This window comes from Pristiophorus japonicus, chromosome 21 (genome assembly GCF_044704955.1).
Source record: "Pristiophorus japonicus isolate sPriJap1 chromosome 21, sPriJap1.hap1, whole genome shotgun sequence".
In the NCBI taxonomy this organism is placed as follows: Eukaryota; Metazoa; Chordata; class Chondrichthyes; family Pristiophoridae; genus Pristiophorus; species Pristiophorus japonicus.
Genome location: NC_091997.1, coordinates 4,184,114 through 4,208,186, shown reverse-complemented (window position 1 = coordinate 4,208,186; position 24,073 = coordinate 4,184,114). Strand labels below are relative to the sequence as shown.

At 43.6% G+C, this 24,073-nt stretch overlaps 1 protein-coding gene across 4 annotated transcripts; it reads left to right on the top strand.

Annotated features, from left to right (window-relative positions):
* Positions 1–1,616: 1,616 nt before the first annotated feature.
* LOC139233775 (male-specific lethal 1 homolog) lies at positions 1,617–19,875 on the top strand. Of its 4 annotated transcripts, none has more exons than XM_070864284.1 (9): positions 1,620–2,492; positions 5,444–5,667; positions 7,290–7,669; positions 8,691–8,747; positions 9,678–9,742; positions 13,311–13,378; positions 16,856–16,995; positions 17,204–17,276; positions 18,478–19,875. In XM_070864284.1, exons 1-9 carry the CDS (start codon positions 1,923–1,925, stop codon positions 18,566–18,568), a joined length of 1,668 nt encoding a protein of 555 aa, XP_070720385.1. In that variant the 5' UTR covers positions 1,620–1,922; the 3' UTR covers positions 18,569–19,875. The 4 variants fall into 4 exon arrangements, with proteins under 4 accessions (XP_070720387.1, XP_070720388.1, XP_070720385.1 ...); XM_070864285.1 differs by having other exon boundaries at positions 1,622–2,492; positions 16,856–16,980; XM_070864286.1 differs by lacking the exon at positions 8,691–8,747 and having other exon boundaries at positions 1,617–2,492.
* The last annotated feature ends 4,198 nt before the right edge of the window (positions 19,876–24,073 follow it).

The following is a 24,073-nucleotide window of genomic DNA, read 5'->3' as shown; positions in this document are numbered from 1 at the left end:
AACTTTCCACTGGTTGGAGTCATACCTAACACAAAGGGTTGTTGGAGGTCAATGGCATTCTCAAAGACAATTAGTGATGGGCAATAAGTGCGGTCCTTGCCAGCGACGCCCATATCCCAGGAACGAATAGAAAAATATCCCGCTACCCAACGATAATCTATGTATCTCAGTTTTGAAAGCTCCCATTTACCTAACATCCACAGCCTTTTGGGGAAGAGTTCCAGATTTCTACTATTCTTTGTGTGAAAATGACAACTGATTCTTTCCCCTCCCTTTCCAGTCACTTCAAGATATCCCTTACTTTGGCACCAGGTAGTCAACACACCCTTCCGGAGTCTATCATGATGGCAGAGGATGCTATCTAGCCCCATAATTATTGAATCATCAATAACTACAACCTTTCTATTCTGCTCTTCCCTTCCTTGAACTTCCTCCTGCTTTACGATGCCTCAGGCAGGATTTGATGGTGGAGAGAGCATGGCTGTGGTTATGGAATTAAGGGTGTTGGCAGAGAGGAACAGTTGGTTGTCATTGCCATAGAAATTGAAGCTGACCTCATGTTGATGGATGATGTTGTTGAGCAGCAGCATACAGATAAGGAGAATGACTGGATCCAAGTGTCAGCAGCCAAGAGTAGCTCAGATTGGGGTAGTAGCAGAAAAAGTGACTTGTTGTAAGTCAGCCTGAGTGTGACTGAATGTATCAGCTCCAGACTGCAAAGGGGCGGGGGAGGGGGGGGGGGAGGTGACAATGCATCAGCCTCAAACTGCAGCAGAGGGAGTGGCTGAATGCATCAGCCTCAGACTGCAGCAGGAGGGGGTCTGAATGCATCATCCCGAGACTGCAGCAGAGGGAGTGACTGAATGCATCAGCCTCAGACTGCAGCAGGAGGGGGTCTGAATGCATCAGCCTCAGACTGCAGCAGGAGGGGGTCTGAATGCATCAGCCTCAGACTGCAGCAGAGGGAGTGACTGAATGCATTAGTCTCAGACTGCAGCAGGAGGGGGTCTGAATGCATCAGCCTCAGACTGCAGCAGGAGGGGGTCTGAATGCATCAGCCTCAGACTGCAGCAGAGGGAGTGACTGAATGCATCAGCCTCAGACTGCAGCAGGAGGGGGTCTGAATGCATCATCCCGAGACTGCAGCAGAGGGAGTGACTGAATGCATCAGCCTCAGACTGCAGCAGAGGGAGTGACTGAATGCATTAGTCTCAGACTGCAGCAGGAGGGGGTCTGAATGCATCAGCCTCAGACTGCAGCAGGAGGGGGTCTGAATGCATCAGCCTCAGACTGCAGCAGGAGGGGGTCTGAATGCCTCAAACTGCAGCAGGAGGGGGTCTGAATGCATCAGCCTCAGACTGCAGCAGAGGGAGTGACTGAATGCATCAGCCTCAGACTGCAGGGGGTGGGTGGGGGGGGCGGTCTGAATGCATCATCCCGAGACAGGGGGGGGACACACTGAACGTCGGGTGTTGTTTCCTCCCACGTGGGTGGCTGCGTGCGACGTGACCGTGCGTGGGGGGGATCCGGGGGCATGCGCAGTGGCGGGACGATCTCTTTAAGCGGAGGCCGAGGAAAACAAACCGGGCGGCAGGGCGCTGCGGAGGGGCTGGGGCTGGGGCGGGAGGGGGGGGGAGAATGGGAGGCCCTCTTGGCCGGGGGCAGACTCGGACAAGCACAGACATGAATGAAAAATAAAAAAAACAAAAAAACACTGACTAACAGCAGCTGGGCCGCAGCGCGGGGGCGACTCCGCCCCGACAGATCCGCCGGCGAGAGGCCGAGCCCCGGGAGAGGCTCCCGAGTCTCCTGAGGGGGGGGGAGAAATCGGCCGCCGAAGGAAACGGCGACAAGCCGCCCGCCGGGCCGGGACCGAGCCGCTGCCTGGTCCGGGCCGCAGCCGGCGCACACCCCGACAGGCCATGACCATGAAGCCGGGCTTGTTGAAGCAGCCGGGCGGGGTGGCGGAGGCCGAGAAGCGGGCGGCGGACTACTCGACGGCGGGGACAAAGGAACGCGATGATGGCGGCGGCGAGGCCGGAGAAGCGGGCGGCGGCGGCAATAATAATCCTCCTCCTCCCAAAGCCGGCCGCAAGATGAACGGTAGCGACAACAAGGCGGCGGCGGCGGCGGGGGCGGCGGGCAAAGGGAGCCGGGCGGCCTGGGGCCGAGGAGCGGCGCTGCCGGCCGGTGGTGACGCAACAGGAGGCGGTGTGGGCCGCGGGCCCGGCGAAGGCGCCCCGCCGGTGCCCGGCCTGGAGGCCTTGCAGTGGGGCAAAGTGAAGAAGCAGCAGCGGCTGCAGCCGCCGCCGCCGCCATCGTCCCACCAGCAGCAGCAGCACCAGCACCAGCAGGGCCCGGGCCCGGGCCCGAGCCAGAGCGCCCGCCTCAAGCAGATCGTCTTGCTGCAGCTCGACCTGATCGAGCAGCAGCAGCAGCAGCTCCAGCTCAAGGAGCGGGAGATCGACGAGCTGAAGGCGGAGAAAGAGACGGTGAGGAAAATAAAAATGGCGGAGCCGCTTGCCGGCTGCTAACAATGACGGGCGTTATGTGCCGGGGCTTCAGGGGGGAAACCATCTTAGATTCTGTAAAATGGCGGAGGGCGGGCGGCTCCGGCCGCGCGGCTCGCTGGGAGGTGTAGTCTTCGCAGTCGGGCCTGCTGTTTGGTACCGGGCGGCGTGACGCAACGAGCAGGACTACAATTCCCAGGCCGCCCCCCTTGTTGGGGGGTGGGCGAGCGACAAGCTGGACAGCCAGTTTTGTCGCGGAGTTAGTGACGTCATTAGCTCTCAAGCTATCTTCCTGCCTGGCCTGTAATTCAAAGTCTTTTTGAGGGGGGGAAGAAGAGAGAGAGAAAAAAAAAGAGCTCGATTTCTTCCTTTCTTTGTAAAAACCCGACGAAAGTGCGGCTTCAGATGCTACATTTCTGCATATATGTTTCCCTTTATAGGTCTTAATTAGCACTGCCCATGGTGCTCTTCAGTAATTTTGCCATTTACAGAGATGCCTCCTATGTACAAGTATGTTGCTGTAACTCTTCTGTTTAAGAATTGAATAATTCTGAATGGTTTGTGTTCAGTCATCAATAATATGGGACACTTTTTGGTTACATTGTCTATTTTGCAATAGAGTATTGAAGTTGTGTAAACCATCAAACTTGGCTGAATTGATATCTAAGAAATAAATATGGGCACAAATACATTGTGCTGTCATCTGTATAATTTATTTACAATGCTAATGTGTTCACTGGTAGGTTTATTTTGTTAAATGATCATTAAAAAAAATTTGCTATTAAAATTCTGCAACATTGCTTTTCTGTAATGCTTTTCTCTCAAACGAGCACCTTGTGCACAAGCCATTTTGTTTAATTTCAAGTTAGATTCCTGAGGTTCTGTGCAAACACTGCCGTAGAAATCTGCTTTATGCACAAAAATATCAATTGTGGATGTTCTCTACCAGGTTAGAAATTTTGTACTAATGATTTTTACATCTCCAATGTTAAGTTACTACAACAGCAACAATTTATATAGCGAATCCCAAATCCTGAGGAAGCTCAGCAATTCTGCTATTAGAAGGCAAGAAATTCTGGCTGATCGAAAAGCCTTTTTTTAATTTATCCATGCCGGTTTGAAACTTCTCCTGCACTAAGTACTGTAGTGCATGTTCATAATGATGATGCTACAGTGAACTGGCAATGAATATCAGCTATTTGAAATATGTAACAGTAGTTAAGACGTATTGCAGAATATATTTTGAGGAGAGAAATTAAAGTAAGAACTATTGCATTTTCATGATTCATATGATCAACATTTTCAATAGGATTTTTTTCTTAAAATTGTTTATCTTACTGAAAAAGTGGGTTATTTCTGTGTTAATTAGGGGGTTGAATATCCCTTTATTTTTCAATTTGAAAGGAGATAAAATGGAAGGGGGCAAGAAACTGGGTGGTTGGGTCAAATACTAACCTCGAGAACCTGAATTCAAATTCAGCCTAGCTTGATGGGATAAAAGTTGCATCTTTCAGTTGTTTGCAAGGGTTCTATATAAAAAAAGAGTTTTAACGGTCTCAGTTGGGTTGAATATCAGCACAGACCAAAAGTATCACTAAATTTGTAATTTAGGCTGATGTGTGAAATAGCATCAGAAATCAAATCTGTGCCATCTCTCAACTCTCGCATTGATGCATGCAAAAATAAATTTTAAAAGGACTATTAAATGAAAAGAGGTGTTGGTTATTCCCAGGAAGAATTTCAGATAACCATTGTGTATTATTAGGAAAAATCTCTTTTGAAAAATCCCAGTGGGAAAGTTGATCAGTTGGACTCAACATCATTGGTGCGATGTGTTTACCTTAAGGTTTGATTGGGAATGTGAAGGACTTTAGTTTGTTGTGGAGCAGAGCACTTTTCCCATGGAAAATGTAACGCGTTGAGTTAAAGGAAATTTACTTTTCGAAAGCTGGCCACGATAAAACTGCAGCATTGTATTTGCAGGTTGTATAGGAACTGGCAAAACCGGGTTCCTTCAGGGTTTCAAAATGAGCAAATAAAAAGCTGTGCAGTACACTTTGACCACAAGAAAGCACCTGATCAGTCCCGAGCAGCACAAATTCAGTTTTATCTTGGGACTTCAACGTTTAAAAATGGCTTTGTATACTTTTCAATCATCATGCCCAGGAACTAGCTAACTGCAGGTGGCGTGAGACATTACAATACTTGCAGGTGATTGTCGTGTGCTAGTTTTACAAAGTTGAAAAATATCCTGTTTTTGTACCAAAATCAGTGTGTGGGGAAGGGGAGGGAGGGAGGGGAGGGGAGGGGGCAGGGGATAACTAGATATATTGTATCTTCATGTTTATGCAGTGTAGCTTCAACAAGTTTATTACTTCAGTAAAGATTAAAAATAATGCTGAAAATCTGAACCAAAACTGAAAATATACAGAGGAAAAATTAATATTTCAGATGTGACCTGTTATCAGAATTTCCAATATTGGCTATCTCCATTTTTTAAATTATTTTGGTTTTAAATATGCATTATGTCTGAATGCTTTTCCCGTCAAGTTTTGCATTATAAATTCCTGTCTCCAAATTTATAATGAAAAGTGTCTATGTAAACTTGTCATGCTTTAATCACACTTTCCTGCCAGTGGGGACACTACAGCAGCTCTACCGCTGGGAGGGTATCAGTAAGCATCATATATTTACATAGCCAGTTTCCATCGTAAATGTGGATATAGGGGTTTATACCAGAAATATGAAAATAAGAACAGCATGTATGACTTTAAAATGGGGGCTAAATTACATCTCCTACTCTGGTTGTATTATCTGCCCTGTAACCCTGCTTCACCGAAAGACTACACTTGGTCTTGACTACCCATGTGCAATTCCACTGGATATTGACTCGTAAAATACAGGGCACTTCAGGTCTTTAATTGTTTTTTTAGCTTCTGGCTCGTCTTGAGCGCATGGAAAGGAGGATGCAGCTGGTGAAAAAAGAGAATGAAAAGGACAAGCACCGATTTGTTCAAGTCGTGGACGGGAGCGAGGAGAAGAATGCAACAGAACTGGAGAAAATCCAGCCGGAGCATCAACAGATGACCCCCGAGCAGCCCCTCGCGCAGGTGCCGAGCAATCGAACGGAAACGCACTCTGGGAAGGGTTACAAAAGGTACTCCGTACTTGTAAGCAGACTCTCAAATTTAGTTTAATACATGTTTGCGGAAGCTGATTTGGAGCTGCTAGTGAGGTGTTTGTAATTTGTGGAAAAAAGCAGGAGTGTTCCTTTTTTTCCCTCCTACCCCCATACCAGCTCCATCGATTAAATTTGACAAATGTTGGTTTAGAGATTAAAATAAATAAAATACATTACAGAACAATACAGTGAAAATAGAACTCAAACTGAAATGTAAAATGTTGTCTGATCCATTATGACCGGTGGTTTAACATTGCAAAAATACAGCACTTATTAAAAGAGCTATTATGGTCACCGTGGCAATAGAGTAATTTATGGTGTCATTTCTCAAGTGAGCTCGCTTTAGACGAACTAGACAATTTATGTTCTAGTAACTTATCCCCATCCATGCATGCATTTCAGTCGAATAATTCCTCTCTTTGGGGTGAAGTAGGAATTGGATATACCCATGATGGGAGAGGGAATTAAAATGTATGCTGAGAATTCAATTAGGTGCGTTAAGGTTGATCAAAAAAGGATAGCTTTTTGGATCTAATAGCCTTTTCCAGATCCTAGAAATCTCGCATTCCTAGCCATGGTTGTGCATCAACTATAGAGTCCAGCTCCTTACTCAGCGGGGAGGGATTAAGGTGCTGGTATTCATGGATTTTTCTCTCTACTTGTCACAGCTAAGGTTTTAATCAGGCATTGAATATAAGTAATACTTTTGTCTTTTTTGTTTGAGCTTATTACTTAGTATGGATCTTCTCATAACATAAGAAATAGGAGCAGGAGTCAGCCATTTGACCTTAGTCTCAACTCCACTTCCCCGCCGCTTTGCATAACCCTTGACTCCATTACCTTTCAAAAATTTGTCTATCTCCACCTTATTCTCCCCTCTCCCTTGTGCTAGCTTACCATAACATCTGAGGAAAGGTAAAAATGGGTCAAGAAAACAAAACCCCACATTGATCTTGCTCCTTTCTTCAGGTAGAGTATCCCATGCAGCAGCAATAGTAGCTGTGTGGTTGGTGGATTCGCATTTCAGCAGGTGCTAGGAGTTCAGCATCTGATCTGGGGCAGTGGGAAATAAGAATCCTATCTGCTGTACTACTAGGTCGCAGTTACTAATTCATGTAATGTGATTCTTGCCAGTAGGCCCACATTGCAACATAGAAAGCTGTGTTTAAGGCTGATACAAATGTTACCCCCCTCATTTCTCCACTTGCAGGTCAAAGTAACTCTTGTTCTCATGCTTTTTCCTCTTTTGCCCCCTGTCTCCGTCTCTTTCCCCCCCCCCCCCCGCCATGACATACACAATGAAAGGCCATTGGCTGCCTATCTCTGATGACCAGGCTGTGGCACATGTTACAGTGTTAGTGTACTGCACTACTCCAGCAGAGACATTTCTCCAAAACCAATGCAGAATAATTGCTATTAATAGACTTATAAGCCTCCACTTCATGCACCTAGAAGCTTCTATCTCCTCCTGAGCAATGGCTATACAATAGGAGTCTCTGGCTCTTGTGGAGTTGTTTTTAAACATATGTCTTTCATATATCTTGGTAAGTCATTTAAAAAAAAAACTAAACTACTTATGAATCTTGCATTGAATTCAGGAAATCTGCACTAGGAACAACAGAAAGAAAAGCACCCGTGAAAAAGCTTGCAGCTGAATTCTCAAGAGTGCGGACAAAACTGGCCAAATCCTCTCCGCTCCGACGGGCCTCCAGCAGCCCTTTACCCGACAAAGTTTCAAAACGAGAACTGCGAAGTAAAGAAACTCCGGAGAAATCCAAATCACAGATTGAGGGAGCCTACAAACCTTCTACCACATTAAAGACTCCGGGTCTGCCCACCAGCAAAGAACAGCCTGTTTCTAATGACATTGAAGAGGAGCCTTGCCTCTGTACCACTGAGATGTACCTGTGTCGGTGGCATCAGCGACCGCCCTCTCCTCTACGAGAACCTTCACCCAAGAAGGAAGAAACTGTAGCAAGTTAGTATAAAGAGCTTGACAATCTAGTGGCCTGATAATGAAGGGAAAAGTCCAAGTCTTTAAGTAGGTGCTATTTTTTGGTTACAGAACAGAAAGGTGAGAAACGGTCAGGTTTGTTTTCTGGCATGGTTTGTCAATCTAACTGATCTAGTTGTAACGTATTATGAGATTATATCAGTGGTGACAATGTAATTCCTCCACATTACTAGGCACAATGCAATGGAGAACATAAGAAATAGGAGCAGGAGTCGACCATCTGGCCCCTCGAGCCTGCTCCGCCATTCAACAAGATTATGGCTGATCTGATCTTCTCCTCAACTCCACTTCCCTGCCCACTCCCCATAAGACCCTACACTCTTATCAGACTTGTGTGATTTAATCGGTCACAGCAGAAGTCTCTAGTTTTTAGCTTAAAGATGCCGAGATCACAGGTGCAGCTCAACTGTCACAGATCATTTAGTATAACCTAATTTTCTAATTTTTAGTGTTCTCCCCCGCCCCCCCCCTCTCCATGTCTCTTGAAGGTTTTGAATCCTTGCTGGGATGTCGTACCAGGAGCACCAGTTAGCTTCTTGTATCTTGCCCAATTGGTCTATTATGCACACGTGAACCTCAACACAGTGTACGAAAGTGAGACACAGTTGAGTGTCAGTAAGCCTACTGAGGGCTATGTGGCCGAGTCCAGTCCTTGAGACCCTCCGCTTTTGCACACGTGCACCTCTAGTGTGTGGGATTGCTGAATACCTACAAAAAGTGGCAACCATGGCTTTTTAAAAATTACTTTCACTCCTCCCTTCCTAACCCAGGGCACTAAGGGCGGATGTTGCGTTGGCTGTGATCATCTAATTTCAGCAAGACTGGAGGTTTGAGCTTATGACCTTCCTGCTATGTGTTGCTCAGATACTTGCATAGATAAACTCACTGAGCTATCGGGTGAGCTGAAGCAGTTTTCAAAAAATAATTTGTCCTGCCTCATAGAATGCACTAGCACATCCCAGATTCATAAACCTTTGCTCCTCAGGCAGAGAATGCAAGAGAATATTATGGAGATGGGGCTATTCCAGCCGTCACCACGAAGGTAATGCTGTGTTTTAAAACTACAGGATCTGTAGCATTGTCTTTCTGGGAAGTGAGGAATGGGAGGTGGGGAAGGAAGTGTTGAACAGTAAGTCCCAGGAAGAGACACAAGTACATTTAATGTCACTTCTATACTTCACCAAGAAATACAGAATTGGCCCAGCTCTCTCTCTCAGCCCAATTTTCAGAGCAGTACAGAACAAACCAAGTTTATTTCCTACTGTTGGGAAAGGCAGAGCTCCACGCATACGTACTCGAGCACATAAATAGAGTCATGCTCACCAGCCTTCATCAGTCAGTGCGATTTTTATTGATTGACCAGAGCAGACTTGTATTACATAGAAACATAGAAAATAGGTGCAGGAGTAGGCCATTCGGCCCTTCGAACCTGCACCGCCATTCAATGAGTTAATGGCTGAACATGCAACTTCAGTACCCCATTCCTGCTTTCTCGCCATACCCCTTGATTCCCCCTAGTAGTATCTGGAGTGCGGCACAGTGAGTCCAACAAAGGCCTTTGTTGAATTAGAAAGCTTGCATGCTTGGCTGGAGTAAAGGGGTGCCATTTTTCTGCCTTGTTTATGATACTTTGAGTTTTAAATTCTATACCAATAAAACAAAATGGCAAAATACTCTTGAGTGGGCTGAGGGAGGAAGAGGTGGATTATTGTGTTAGAGGTATGAAAATTGATACACAAGGTGGCACACCCACCAGCATTCCTGACTTTTTGTGGGCTATGTCCCTGATTGTGTGGTTTAGAGGTGTGATCAAAGGTAAGAAGTATTGTGGTTGAAATTAAGTGTAATGGGTCACCTTCTGTAGTGCAGCACTGACTGAGTAAGCTTGACTGAACCCTGCCGTCAAGTGTTTCGAAGCAGACATTTAAATCTGGTCTTTTTTTCTCTCTCAAATCTTGTTGTTTCTTTGTAGTTCCATCCTGGAAAGAACACTCGGCGGAGCCCCTCGTAGACCCGCAGCCCGATGAAATAATTGAGGTATAGCAACAAAATGTGGGAGCACCTAATGGTCTTTTGTTTTTCTTGCTTTCCAGACTGATTTTGTCCGTGTTTTTTTTTACCTCGAGCACTTTCACACGATGAATCGTCTTCGATAAATAGGACCCATCTCTGGTTGGTAATTGCACCCTGGGGTAGCTCCACCTGCTTCCCCTCATCTCCCAAGCTGATTGATCCAAATCATTCATTGTGCCTGGAGATGTCCACAGCATCCAGGCCACCTCATTGAAAATGTGGGTCGTGTGACCTTGGAGAATAGGGAAGAAATAACAATTAATGTTTACTAAATATAAAGATGGTGGACCTGGCCAGAGTTTGTGAGCAGTGCCTTCTGATATACAGCTGAAGGAGAGCAGTATCCACAGTTAGTAGCAATAGCTGGTGTTTTTTCTAATTTTGTAAACATTTGAAATAAGTACCCCTTTTTTAATGCTTTCTGACCAAAGTGGTTGAATTTTATTGAAAATGTGAGTTTTGGAATAAGAAAGAATTGTTGAAACCTGGAAAATTATAAAATTAAATTCTGCTGGAAAATACAATTGAATACTTGTACATGCTTGTGCACTCTTGTAGTTACTTCCAAACTCTCATTGCCTTGCTACCTCCCTCACCAACTTTGAGCCTCCTCAGTACCTGCATCTTTAATAATGGCCTTTCCTCCAACTGCTTGGTGTGCACTGCTGTCCCTACCCCCTCCCTTCCTCCCACACAGTATAAAGAACCACGGGACATTTTGCTCGATGAAGTAGGCTGTGTGACTGCTAGTTGTTTGTTGTTAACAAATGGAATATCGGCAACCTACTTCCAGGCTTGTCCTGGCTTCCTTTTAGTCTCCTCCATATTTGAAAAGATTATAAATCAGATTGCTGCTCCATTTGACTGAGGTGGTTAAACACAAAAGGTTCCACAAGCTTGGTGGCTGTGGCAGATGGAGCTGACTGTCAGCAGTCTTGGTGTATCCACTGCATCAACCAGTGGCCATCTGGATGGGAAGCAGCCACTGTCATTATTTGGAAGTTACCTGGCTGCCACTGGTGCAGATTCTTTAACTCCTTCAACTCTTGAGTCGTGTTTCATTTTTTTTGTTCTTTGCAAATGGTTGCAACATAAATGACTTGTACATGTTCACCATAAAATACATGAAACTCATTGTTCGAGATGTCCTGCACTGTATCATACTTGTACAGATTGAAATCACGTTATGTAATTAAAATGCTTGTTCGCTGCTTTATTACTTCTGGTTCAATCACTGGGTTTGTCAGTGAACAATTTTCAGATCCACGAATCTGGTGTAATGTTGCAATGCAACAGAATTGGTCGCCTGGCAGTAAAGGAATTCTATTTTTACAGATAACTAGGAGAACCTCTAGTGGCAGGAATATGCTGCTGCAACATTACAACGTGACACAAATAATGTAATGTAGATAAAATGTCTGCCATCGAGAGCATTGATGCAGCCCTCTTCCAATAGTTTCACTTCCTATTGGTTAGAGAAAAGCTAACTGGAAACGCATCACTATTTTTCAGGGAAACAGAACTAAGACTCCTTTCAAACTTTGTTAAATGTTACTGTACTTAATTATTTTAAAATAATTTAACCCAGGCATGTAAACATTAGAGGTTTTAAGCAAATACATACTCAACAAATGATTGCAATTATGAAGAGCCCTTTGAATAGTAGATATGACTTTGCATTTTTCTGAGTTGGTACTTCAGGCATCAGTGACTTGTACAGGCTGCTTGTATGTTGAAGTTGAAAATTCAGGTGCTGTCATCCGCCCTCACAGACACGCACCATATATGCTTTACAAAACTGCAGTGCTTCATAGGAACTTAAAGGTGCTTCAAATACTTTGTTGATTTTCCACGACTAATGATAGAAAACATCTATTGGTATCATTAGAAGTGTCGGTCTTGTTAGCAAATCATCTGGATCAAAGTTAAAGCAGGCCCGAGGCTTAGCTGCAGAGTTCTGTGCAACTTTTTTTTAAGGGGGGTGTGGAAAGGAAGAAACTAGATCACCTCACTGGTATAATTTTCAGATTGTGCTTTGGCTGGGAGGTTACGGTTAAAAGGACAGTTTTGGAAACAACTAGTAGACAATTCCTAATAATGCAATAAGTATCCAGATCACGCCTTCAGACTGAAGGCACTGATCATTACCTTTCAGCGCCAACATTGAACTATCTCCTCATTTTGTTAACTGATTTTACTAGTGTTGATTTCAACAGCAGGTTCTGGGCCCTCATTTTGCTTCCGTTATCAGCTGAAGTGTCTCCTGCAGAATATAGTATCCGGTGTAGCAGATGAAAATGGGATGTCAGCGCACTCTGAACTTCCTGATGTTTCATCATTACTGAACTAATGTTCGTACTTTATCTGCATTTTAGCAGGATGCACTTTGTCATTATAACATCCTTCAGAGCAGTCAGTTCTCTTTTTTTGTGTGTGCTGCACACTCGTGTAGAATGCTTGAAATGACAACTCCATTAGTTTCCAAAGCCCTGTTTACCATACTTACCAGTTGCAAATAATCACTTTCAGTTTTATTGCTATCTACAGAGGCAATTGATTCGATTTTTTTTTTTTCCCAATTTTCTCACTTCATCTCCTTCTCTCCTGAAGCCACTGAATCTATCGTTGGGAGTACATTTGCACAGACGGCACTTGTTTTCCTTGCCCAAAGTGGCTGCTGTTCATTCATTTGTAAAGCTTGATGGTGAGTGCCAGATGGTTTCCACCTATAGAGCTGATTACAGTTCTGTCCTTACCCGATACCCCCAGACATGTATTTTCTTTAGGGGGTCACTGTATAGTAGTCAGGAACTGGAACGCCCGGCTGAAATCAGCTAACGTGGTACCTTTTGATTCTTCTAAAATTAATTTCTTGCTATTTCATTATAACACATTGATGTGGAAGTGTTGACCTCCACACATTTCTGCAAAGTAGCCTTACTGAGTATGTAATATTTTAGAAAAACTGCATATTACAGGTATTGAAAAAACTTGGTGACTTAAAATATGCACAAAAAGTTGAAGATGAGAAGAAATGGTTTGGCTACCAGTGTGTTGTGGTTATCTTAGTCAGTCTGACCAGAGAATTCACAAATTATAAAAGCACAAATGAATTATGGTCAGTCGTGCAATGGAAACATTTGTGACATTGCTGTGTGCATGTATATGTATATATGTGAATGTGTATCCTAATATGATATTGGGGTGGGGGGATGCATATTTTAATTTCTCTTGGCGCGGTGCTGTACCTAAATGCATCAAGACCTCTGGTAGCTCTTTGATGTGTAATTGTCTGTTTCCCACGCAAGTGCTCGAAATACGGATTGTTTAGAGTAACACATTCTCTGCCGAGCATAAGTTCCTTCACCTCCCGCCCGAGGCTACAGGGAACATCCATAAAACGTTTGTCGTCGGCCACCTCTGACTGCTGCTATTACAGGCTGGTTCAACTGTAAGCTGCGCAGCAATCTGGGAATGCTAACGGTAGTGCTTTAAAGTGAAATCGCTCGCTAACCTATTTTATTTATTTTAGAATTTAGATGACTGTGTGTTTACGAAACGCCATGCAAAACTTGAGCTTGATGAAAAAAGAAGGAAAAGGTAATTGACGTCCTCATCTACCTGAGAACATTGTATTTTAAATTATAAAAAGAACATTGCCAATTTTAGGACCAGCTTGTTTTTACCAGTTATTCACTGATCACCAGGCTGAGGCAGTTAGATTAAATAGATTGACAGCTAAATCCAGTGAACTGGAATTTTAAATGGTGTCTGCCATAGACATGGCCACGTGTATTGAAATGGTACATTGGAGCTCGAGCCTTGCCATTCTGCACCATGTTTGCCAGTTTTCCCAGAAGCTAAAGGATAACGACTGTGGGTTACTGTAGTTGTACAGGGTCTTGGTAAGGCCACACCTTAATTATTGTGTACAGTTTTGGTCTCCTAATCTGCTATTGAGGGAGTGGAGCAAACATTCACCAGACTGATTCCTGGGATGGCAGGACTGACATATGAAGCAAGACTGGATCGACACGGTTTGTATTCAGTGGAATTTAGAAGAATGAGAGGGGATCTCCTAGAAACACAAAATTCTGACAGGATTGGACAGGTTAAATGCAGGAAGAATGTTCCCGATGTTGGGGAAGTCCAGAACCTGGGGTCACAGTCTAAGGATAAGGGGTAAGCCATTTAGGACCGAGATGAGTAGAAACTTCTTCAATCAGAGTTGTGGGCATGTGTAATTTTCTACCACAGAAAGTTGTTGGGGCCAGTTCATTAGATATATTCAAAAGGGAGTTAGATGTGGCCCTTACAGCTAAAGGGATCAAGGGGTATGGAGAGAAAGCAGGAATGGGGTACTGAAATGCATGATCAGCCATGGTGAATCCCCTCTGCACCCTCTCTAAGGCCTTGACATCCTTCCTAGGGTGCGGTGCCCAGAATTGGACACAATACTCCAGCTGGGGCCGAACCAGATTAGGAAAAGGGGAGGTGCAACAAGGAAGGCCTGGGTGACATTGAAAGTTGGCATGCAGGTACAGCAGGCGGTGAAGACGGCAAATGGCATGTTGGCCTTCATAGCGAGAGGAATTGAGTATACGAGCAGGGAGGTCTTACTGCAGTTGTACAGGGCCTTGGTGAGGCCACATCTGGAGTATTGTGTACAGTTTTGGTCACCTGATCTGAGGAAGAACATTCTTGCGATTGAGGGAGTGCAGCGAGGGTTCACCAGACTGATTCCCGGGATGGCAGGACTGACATATGAAGAAAGACTGGATCGACTAGGCTTACATTCACTGGAATTTAGAAAAATGAGAGGGGATCTCATAGAAACATAAAATTCTGACGGGATTGGACAGGTTAGATGCAGGAAGAATGTTCCCGATGTTGAAGTCCAGAACCAAGGGTCACAGTCTAAGGATAAGGGGTAAGCCATTTAGGAACTAGATGAGGAGAAACTTCTTCACTCAGAGAGTTGTGGGCATGTGGAATTCCCTGCCGCAGAGAGTTGTTGAGGCCAGTTCATTGGATATATTCAAAAGGGAGTTAGATGTGACCCTTACGGCTAAAGGGATCAAGGGGTATGGAGAGAAAGCAGGAAAGGGGTACGGAGGGAATGATCAGCCATGATCTTATTGAATGGCGGTGCAGGCTCGAAGGGCCGAATGGCCTACTCCTGCACCTATTTTCTATGTTAATTCTACTTTATCAAGAAAATGGGAGAACTCGATTTTTCTTAACTTCTAATGTAATTGTGAGGGCCGCAACTTTGAAACACGCAATATCTGAAAATACTATTTTATCAGATTAATTGGAGAAAGGTAGGCATTCTTGTGTTTGTCGCTGAGAGGAATTTCAGCAATATTGCAATGAATACTTTTTGTCCCTCTTATTAGTTCCATCTTTCTACATCCACCTTTACTGAGGAAAGCCGGACAGACTGGTCTGAACCGTTTCCTTGTCATTTTTTGAGGGGCCGCTTGGCCCCTTTTAATGGGCAACGTGGCCCATTCAAGATACCACGCATGCGCGTTTTTTTTTCTCTAGAATCCAGCTGCGTGGGACCTTTTAGAGCGCTATGCGACCACGCAGCTTAAAGGGATCATTGGTTTGCACATATCTGACACGGTGCTATTCTCTCTCAATCAAACAGCAGGTGCACTTTAAGAGGCAGGAGTGGTACCTATTTTCTCTTGGGCAGATACCTTGCTATTCTACTGACATGGAACACTTTCCAGTTTTGAGACACTCAGTCTGGAGGCTAGGCTGAGAACTAGTACAGTTGTCCATTGGGGATAAGGGAAAGCCCTAATTCTATTGTCCTACTTTTTATAGAAATACGGAAGTCATTTCAGTTTCTAGGTCATTTTCACACACTTTAGATTTAAAGTTCCTTAATGTGTTCACACACATGAGTTACTTCATCGCAAAGAATATTGGTGATACTTGGGATAATTTAAAAAAAAAATGCAGATTGCCACTTGAAAGTTTCAAAAAAATTACGATGGTATGAACTTGTACACTCAATTCACCTGTATGTCCATTGTTAATCTTCTTTAAGTAGATTTTGAAGACTTCAGTACAGATACTGCAAAAAACAAAACCGGTTTGAGGTTGACCACCTAGAATAAATTGTGGGAAAAGTGAGAGTTAATTTCATCTGAGTATGATCTGGTTAGCCCATTTAACTGTTTGAGAGATTTTTAAAAAATATTTCAGTACTGCTGCTTATAGCCTGGATTTTGGTGACAGCGTTGTAATGTAAAGGAATTATCTCTGTTACTGCTGGGAGGAAATGGCTTTCCAGGTTTGCCTCCCAGGGCAGCAATTAATATAATTAGAAGCACTGGCTACCATTTATTTTTTATGACCTATGGGCAACCATAGAAGCCAGCAGTACATATGCAATTATTTCCTGGGTCTGGTGCTGTGGAATAAGAACATAAGAATTAGGAGCGGTGTAGGCCTTTCAGCCCCTCGAGCCATTTAATGCGATCGTGGCTGATCTACCTCAACTCCACTTTCCTCCACTATCCCCATATCCCATGATTCCCTTAATATCCAAAAATCTATCGATCTCTGCCTTGAATATACTCAACGACTGAGCCTCCACAATCCTTTGGATTAGAGAATTCCAAAAATTCACCACTCTGAGTGAAGAAGTTTCTCCTCGTCTCAGTCCTAAATAGCCCACCCCTTATTCTTAGACTGTGACCCCTGATTCTAGACTCCCCAGCCAGAGGAAACATCCTCTCTGCATCTACCCTGTCAAGCCCTGTAAGAATTTTGTATATTTCAATGAGATCACCTCTCATTCTTCTAAACTCTAGAGAATATAGACCTAGTCTACTCAATCTCTCCTCATAGGACAATTCCCCCCCCCCCCCATCCCAGGAATCAGTCTGGTGAGCCTTCGTAGCACCCCCTCAATGGCAAGTATATCCTTCCTTAGGTACCCTGCGGTGCAGATTCCACAGCACCAAGTGTTGCAGCACATTGTGGAACCACTTCCAAGTGGAATTGCGTGTCCTTCTGATGGTTTCTTTAACCTCCTATATTGTGTTTTTTCTTCAGGTGGGATATTCAGCGGATCAGGGAACAAAGGCTGCTGCAACGTTTGCAACTGCGGATGTATAAAAAGAAAGGAATTCAGGAAGCGGAACCAGAAATCCTCTCCTTTTTCCCTGAACCAGATGATGGTAGGCTTAAATACTGTGAGTTCCAAACAGTAATAGATAATATCAACTTCTAGATGTGCTGGAGAGAAAAACTTCACAAATGGGACACTCACTTCCATTTCCAGGGAACCAAGCCTTGGTAAAACCACAAGTGACCCCAACAAATTTGACCTTTTGTATTAAAAGAGGATCTTAATATTTTAGTGCGCAATAAAAAAATAACAGTCTTCTCCTTATTCTGCAGTGGAATCTCTGGTAATTACCCCATTTCTACCCGTGGTGGCTTTTGGGAGACCTCTACCTAAGTTATCGCAACAGTAAGTTTTTCATTGACGTGCTATAAAATAACCTGATTTTGTAAATGTTGTTGTGTCCATTCATTGTGATTTAATGCATCATTAATGATCATACATTGGACTTTTTATGTATATTTTTATGATCAAGATGACGAATATAAAGCTTTCTCGCTTTCTCTACTCTGTTCCCAACCTCAACAATACAACTCCTACTACACCACAATGACACGTTTCTAGTTCTCATACCAGCCATCAAGTTGTAGGAATGAGTCTGGCAATTAATGCTATTTTGTGCTGTGTTGGATTGGGAATGCTGAAATCCATTTTACACATGATTACTTTTTTGTTTTTAATCAAAAGTGAAGGTACAGAGAAGAGCCAGGAAATGCAATCCCTTAATGCTAGGGGTCATCATCAATGATCCTTCCCCCCCCCCCCGCGGCTGTGTCCCGCACAGGCCACTCACCAGCGGTAACGTCGGAAAAGATACTGTGCAGCAAATTTAAAGGGATTGCGTACTTAAAATAAAAATTAGAGAGAATATTGGTCATCATAATGAAATACTGAGGAAATGTTACTTTTTGGTCAGTGAGGCAACTTTAAAGGTATACAAGATGGTATATAGTATACAAAAGATACATATGAAATACAAATTAAACTATGATTGGTAAAAGGGCACATGTTCAAAAGGCAAATTTAAGACTAAATCATTTAAGAAACAGTTGGATGTTGCCGTAGGAAGAATGAAATTCTTCCTGGATTGATGAGCTAGATGGGCCAAATGGCCTCATTCATCTGTATCTGTCTTGTGCATGAAAGTATTTCTTTTGGGCATGTGAAATTTTCTAGTTGCTTTTTCTTCTAACTTTTTATAATGTAGTTAAACACTTGAAAGGTAAACCAACTGAATGCCATCAACTATGAAAACCGTTCTCAAATTATGTTCTCCATACATTTCCGCCTCCAAAGAACAGATTCCCTCATCCTGCATAAAATCACCTGGGTCCAGGTATCCCCTCCTGCAACATTGGTGGTTGGGGCTGGCATAGGTGATCTGGGATCACCCCAGTAGATGTGTTGGCATCACATTCTTGAAGGTACAGTAAGTTGTCTGAAAATGAGCACATTTTTTTTTAAGGAGAGGAAAAAATTGGATTTAAGTTAAGCCCTGTATCGTCTCAAAATAAAACCGTCTGGGACTTACGTGTCGTCCTCTCTGCAGGAACTTCGAGTTACCGTGGTTGGATGAACGCAGCAGGTGCAGGATAGACATACAGAAGAAACAGACGCCACATCGAACATGCCGCAAATAGATGCTTTGGACAAAAATCTGACTTGTATACTGCCCGAGTTGCAAACTGTACTGCAAGCCAGCACTTAGGATGCTGACCGGCAGCGAGATCTGTGGGTTTTCTGAAGGACCGCCTGGCTAATGGATCTCATTCAGTGTTTATATTGATGTTTATAATTGATCGTCGCTATATCAATAACTGAATAGTCTCGTCTCTTGCCTTTATACTTTCGCTTCTCTTATTGAAGTGAAAATCAATTATTTTTCCTGTATTTGTCTGTTGAATTCGGACAGTGAGTTTTGGTCTGTTTTAGTCCATTCTGCAGATTTGACCATGTACAGAAAGATTTGAGATCTTGTACAGCAATCTCGCACCTTTTTTTAAAAAAAATGTTTGTGTTACGTAAAGATGTTGCAAACAGCTCTGCTTTCTCGGATTCAGTTATTTGTGTTTTTTCCAGATAATACCTGCCCTGAAAAGTTGACTAAGACAACATATTAAGGAGATGGTATTCCTTTTGTCAGCTTATTGAACCTGTAGTTCAGATCTGGTATTTGCCAACATTCCTTTATAGCCCGGGGGAACGTTGAGTAATTCAATGTGACAGATCACTGTCCCTTTCTTCTAAACGCTGGGATCTGGGCTGGAAAATGGGTTAAGTGGAAGATGTAAATGTCTTTGTTCTCACAATGGGCGGTATGCTGCCCTTTCACTTGGGACCTGTGTTGAGATTCAGCCCAGGAGTAGAGAAAACTAAGCATCTTGTGGCTGATGAAGGAATAATACAAACTACAGAAAACCATGCCTTTTCACTTCTGGGACCTGTTTGAATCTAGCTGAGCCCAAGAAGAATTGGCTATTTTTCATAGCTAAGGGTCTTTTAAGTGGAAATTTAATTTTAAGTGGCTCAGAATCCAGTAGATCTACGTTCACAACACACACCTCAGCTGTCGGCAATGAGCGAGAGGGGTGGGGGACAATAGATAGACCATAGTGGTAGAGAGAGGCATGGAAAATCCTGTCGGTAGTGGTTTTACCTGACTGGACTGCGATGTATTGGAGGGCATGCTGTGAATTGTTCTGATTCACGCTGTGCCCAACCTGCGGCTGGTGCATTACTGGGTACTAAATGAGATTTTGTTTCCCCTGCCCCCCCCCCCCAGCACTATTGCCTTTCAGTTAATGAACACACAAGTACTGAAAGGAAGAATATAGGCAAGCCCTTCAGCAAAATTTCTGTGTGGTTCAAGTTTAAAAGAAACCCCTCCAGTTTGAATGTTGTAACTTATGTTTTGGTGGATGCACAAATAAACATGGCAGGTAACTTCTGTACTCCTGTTACTTTCCTTGAGTAAACTCACATCATAATCGCACAGAACCATTTTCTTATGTTTGGTATCCAGAATATATTTAAAATTTGTGTGATCCTTCATCAAAAGCAACTCCATCTTTGGTGCCATAAAGTTGAAATCACAAGGGCAGTTCTCTCTTTCTCTTTCTCCCACCCCCCCCCCCACCCCCTGCTTTTTATGTTGGCTTTCCTAAAAGTAAGAATTAGATGATCCTGTGTTTATGGAAAGAAAGACTTGCATTTATATAGCGCCTTTAATGACCACCAGATATTCCAAAGCACTTTACAGCCAATGAAGTACTTTTTAAGTGTCGTACCACTGTTGTAACGTAGGAAACACGACAGACAATTTGCGCACAGCAAACTTCACAAACAGCAATGTGATAAACCAGATAACTTGACTTAGTGATTGTTGATTGAGGGATAAATCTTGGCCAGGACACCAGGGATAACTCCCCTGCTTTTCTTTGAAATATTACAACGGGATCTTTTAAGTCCACCTGTGCGAGCAGATGGGATCTCGGTTTAATGTCTCATCTGAAAGACGGCACTAATACTGCACTAGAGTGTCAGCCTAGATTTTTGTGCTCAGGTTTCTGATTCCGAGGCGATGGTGCTACTAACTGAGCCACGGCTGGCATGTGTCTTCGGGGCCTCCCAAAACACTTCAGAGTCGATAATTTTGAAGTGTAATCACAGTTTTGTAGCATAAAGATGGCAGTTCTGTTTGCACACTGCAAAGTCTGATAAACAACAATCAATTAAATAACCAGATAACTTATTTTAATGGTGTTGCTTGAGGGAAAGATGTTGGCCAGGACACTGCTCTTTGAAAAATGTGCTATGGGATCTCATCTACACATGCAGACATGTTTAACATCTCGTGTGAAAGAATGCATCACTGCTGCACTGAAATGGTAGCCTGGAATATGTTCTTTTAGTCCTGCAGTGAGGTGTGACCCCCAGAACCATCTGTTTCAGGGGAGAGTGCCACCATTGAGCCAAGCTGCCACTGATTAATGCAGTTCTATGACAGTCCTCTTGAGTAGCAGCTTGTGAGGGTCAGCTTCAACTTGATGTGGAGGGGGGAGAAGAGAAGATAATCAAATCATAGTTCAAACATGTCTTGGTCATAAGAAATAGGAGCAGAAGTAGGCCATATATACCATACCATATAAATGGCCTATTCCTGCTCCTATTATGTTTATACAGCCCTTCGAGCCTGCTCTGCCATTCAATAAGATGACTGATAGTCTACCTCAACTCCACTATCCTACCCTATCCCTATATTCCTTGATTGCCTTTGTGTCCAAAGATCTATCAATCTCAGTCTTGAATATACTCAACAACTGAGCATCCACAGGCCTCTGGATTAGAGAATTCCAAAGATTCACAACCCTCTGAGTGAAGAAATGTCTTCTCATCTCAGTCCTAAATGGCCAACCCCTTATCCTGAGACTATGACCCCTAGTTCTAGATTCTCCAGCCAGCGGAAACAGCCTCTCAGCATCTACCCTGTCAAGCCCACTAAGAATGTTATACATTTGAATGAGACCACCTCTCATTCTTCTAAACTCCAGAGAGTATAGGCTCAATCTCTCCTCATAGAACAACCCTCTCATCCCGCGAATCAATCTAGCGAACCTTCTGTGCGTGCATTTTTCCAGGAAGGGTTGAGGGCCAGTGGGCTCTAGTAAGAACATTAGTCTATTTCCTCCTGGGGTAAGCTGTAGTCAAGTGTAGCAGCCCTATACAGTCTCTGAGATCAGACTTTGACCCTTCCTAGTCTGCATGCTCTCGTGCTATTGCATGCACTTATCTGTAAGGAGAACCCTTTTGGGTGCAGTTTGGAAGTAAACGTACTGCTCCATTCTTTGGCCCTGAAGGGGAGTTCTAGCTGGATGGGTTGTAGTCGGGTATCAAAACACTGAAATTAGAAACCTGCATGATGTTCCATTTTCTCCTCCCCTCGACAGAAGGCATTGGTTCTTGCTGGGATACAGTTAATGTAGCAGCACACTAACCTATCTTCTAAAACTAGGTTACCTAAAAAAAAAGGTAGCATGCAGCATTTTCTCGTACTTTTAATTTTAACCAATACCAATTTCTCAATGTCATTCCGAAAATAAAACTTGCCCACGGGGCAAAATTAAAGGCACAGCTCGTTTTAACTAAATTTAAATAAAAATGTAATAACATTAAACCACGAGTAAGCGAGTGGGTCTTTCTGTATTTCCGTTTAAAGGAATGACATCGTCTTAGCAGCTTTAATCGAAATATGGTATCTCTTCCTTCTTCCTCCAACCCCCTCAAAAACAAATTCAGTATCAATCAGGACGGTTGCCCGCAGGATTTAAGATGATTTAATGAAGGGTTTCAGAAAGTGAAGCTTGAGTGGGTTCTGGCAAAGATGAAGCTCTCGATTTGATTTCCGCTGTGTGATTCACAGCCAGACTTTATTATGGAGCACCCACGTTCTGCACCAGTCCGCTGGAATTACTTGTTGGGGAAACTAGCGCAAAAGGAGCTGTCAGCTCACATTGTGGAGCCACGTGTACCAGCGATCTCTATCTGTGCCTCTGAAATGTCTTCACATTAAAGGGGAACGCTCGGTATTCATTGCTCTTTCTCACACACATAGCGTTTCCTTTAAACATCCCCGTTTGCTAAAGTCAAATCATTAGTGGCGTTATTATTATGCCACTGCTATTGGGGGCAGAGTTGGAATTATTTCAGGAAACCCGAGCAAATTACCGCATTTTTTTTTACCAACACCACATGGTTATTTTTGTGCACTGCGAAAACAGCCACAGAAACCGACTGAATAAATAAATATATCGCTGACCGCCTTGCATTCCTCACAGGACCTTTCAAAGCCGGGCAGCCTGCCCGAAGAATGCTGCAATATTTGTCTTTTGACTGTAGTTTTTAGCGGTGGAAGTGAAACCCGATTAGATTGCTTTGAGCTCACGGGGCTGCTTTTAGCAACACCATCAGTTCAGTGCCTGCGTTGTCGAGACTTTTTTTTTATGCAAGTCACGCGAACAGTAGGTTAGCAGGAGCAGGGATCCGGCAGCATGACCTACATTTAAATCAGCCTTTCTAACAAGCCCACACGCTGTATTCTGCATTGCAACGTGATGTCCTCCAACAGCCCCCCCGAACACATTCATGAGTTTCAATTTTACATAGGCACCCAGATTTGTAAGTCTCGGGAAACTTCCTTTTACACAATCTGATGTATTTTTTAAACTGCATTGCAATCTGGATTGCATCTTGTTTTTGAACTGTAAGATTTTATTTTCCAAAATTGAGTCACATATGCAGCCACGGTTTGGTACAGTGCTTCTTTTTCACTGTTTGCTTTTTGCAACCGCACGCACACAGACCCCGGGGGCTGCAGTGCCGGTCCAGTCACAGGGACACACACGCGAGTCCTTATTTTTTTGTTAACACTGAAATCACACTGCTTCGTTTTGCAAAGTGTCATAGAGCCCATCAATTGTAATCTTGCAGACTCGAAAAACAATCAACTTTTCCACATGATCCAAATGGTGTAATAATAAACGTCTTCAGTAACTTTATATATATATGTGTGTGTGTGTGAATAAGTGCAACGCCACATTAATGGGCATCTTTTTCATTTTTTGATTAAAGGTTGAGCAAGGCAAAAGGCATTTCCATGCAGATGGATCTGAATCTTAGGTCACTGTGGAACAGGAAGGGTGTGTTTACATGCCAACGTTACCATCCCAGCGAAGCGGTTTCTGCAATGTTAAAGTTGGGAGTGTAGACACAGAGTCAGATGAGCTACTTGATGTTAGGGTTGCCAACCCTCCAGGATTATCCTGGAGTCTCCAGGAATTGAAGATTAATCTCCGGGGCACAGCTGCGAGCAATCCTGAAGAGAAATCATCAGGACATCAAAAAAAATTGTGTTTTTTTAATTTACTTTGAACACTTTTGCTTATTTGTTACAAAAAAAACATTGGATAAGGGAGGGGTGGGTGGAATGAAATTGAGAATCGCTCATTCAGATTGGCCGTAGGAAGACTGTGCACTGCGAGGATGGATGTGTTGGTAGACCAAAGGTAGAGGCAGGGGAGTGGGAGATGGGAGATTAGATGATGAAACCTCCAGGAATACATCCATCACACTTAAACCTGCAATGTGTA

Coding starts and splice junctions, on each gene's coding strand:
- LOC139233775 (XM_070864284.1), top strand. CDS start 1,923: ATGACCATGAAGCCGGGCTTGTTGAAGCAGCCGGGCGGGGTGGCGGAG. Junction 2,493..5,443: donor TGAAGGCGGAGAAAGAGACG/GTGAGGAAAATA, acceptor TTGTTTTTTTAG/CTTCTGGCTCGTCTTGAGCG. Junction 7,670..8,690: donor GAAGGAAGAAACTGTAGCAA/GTTAGTATAAAG, acceptor TTTGCTCCTCAG/GCAGAGAATGCAAGAGAATA.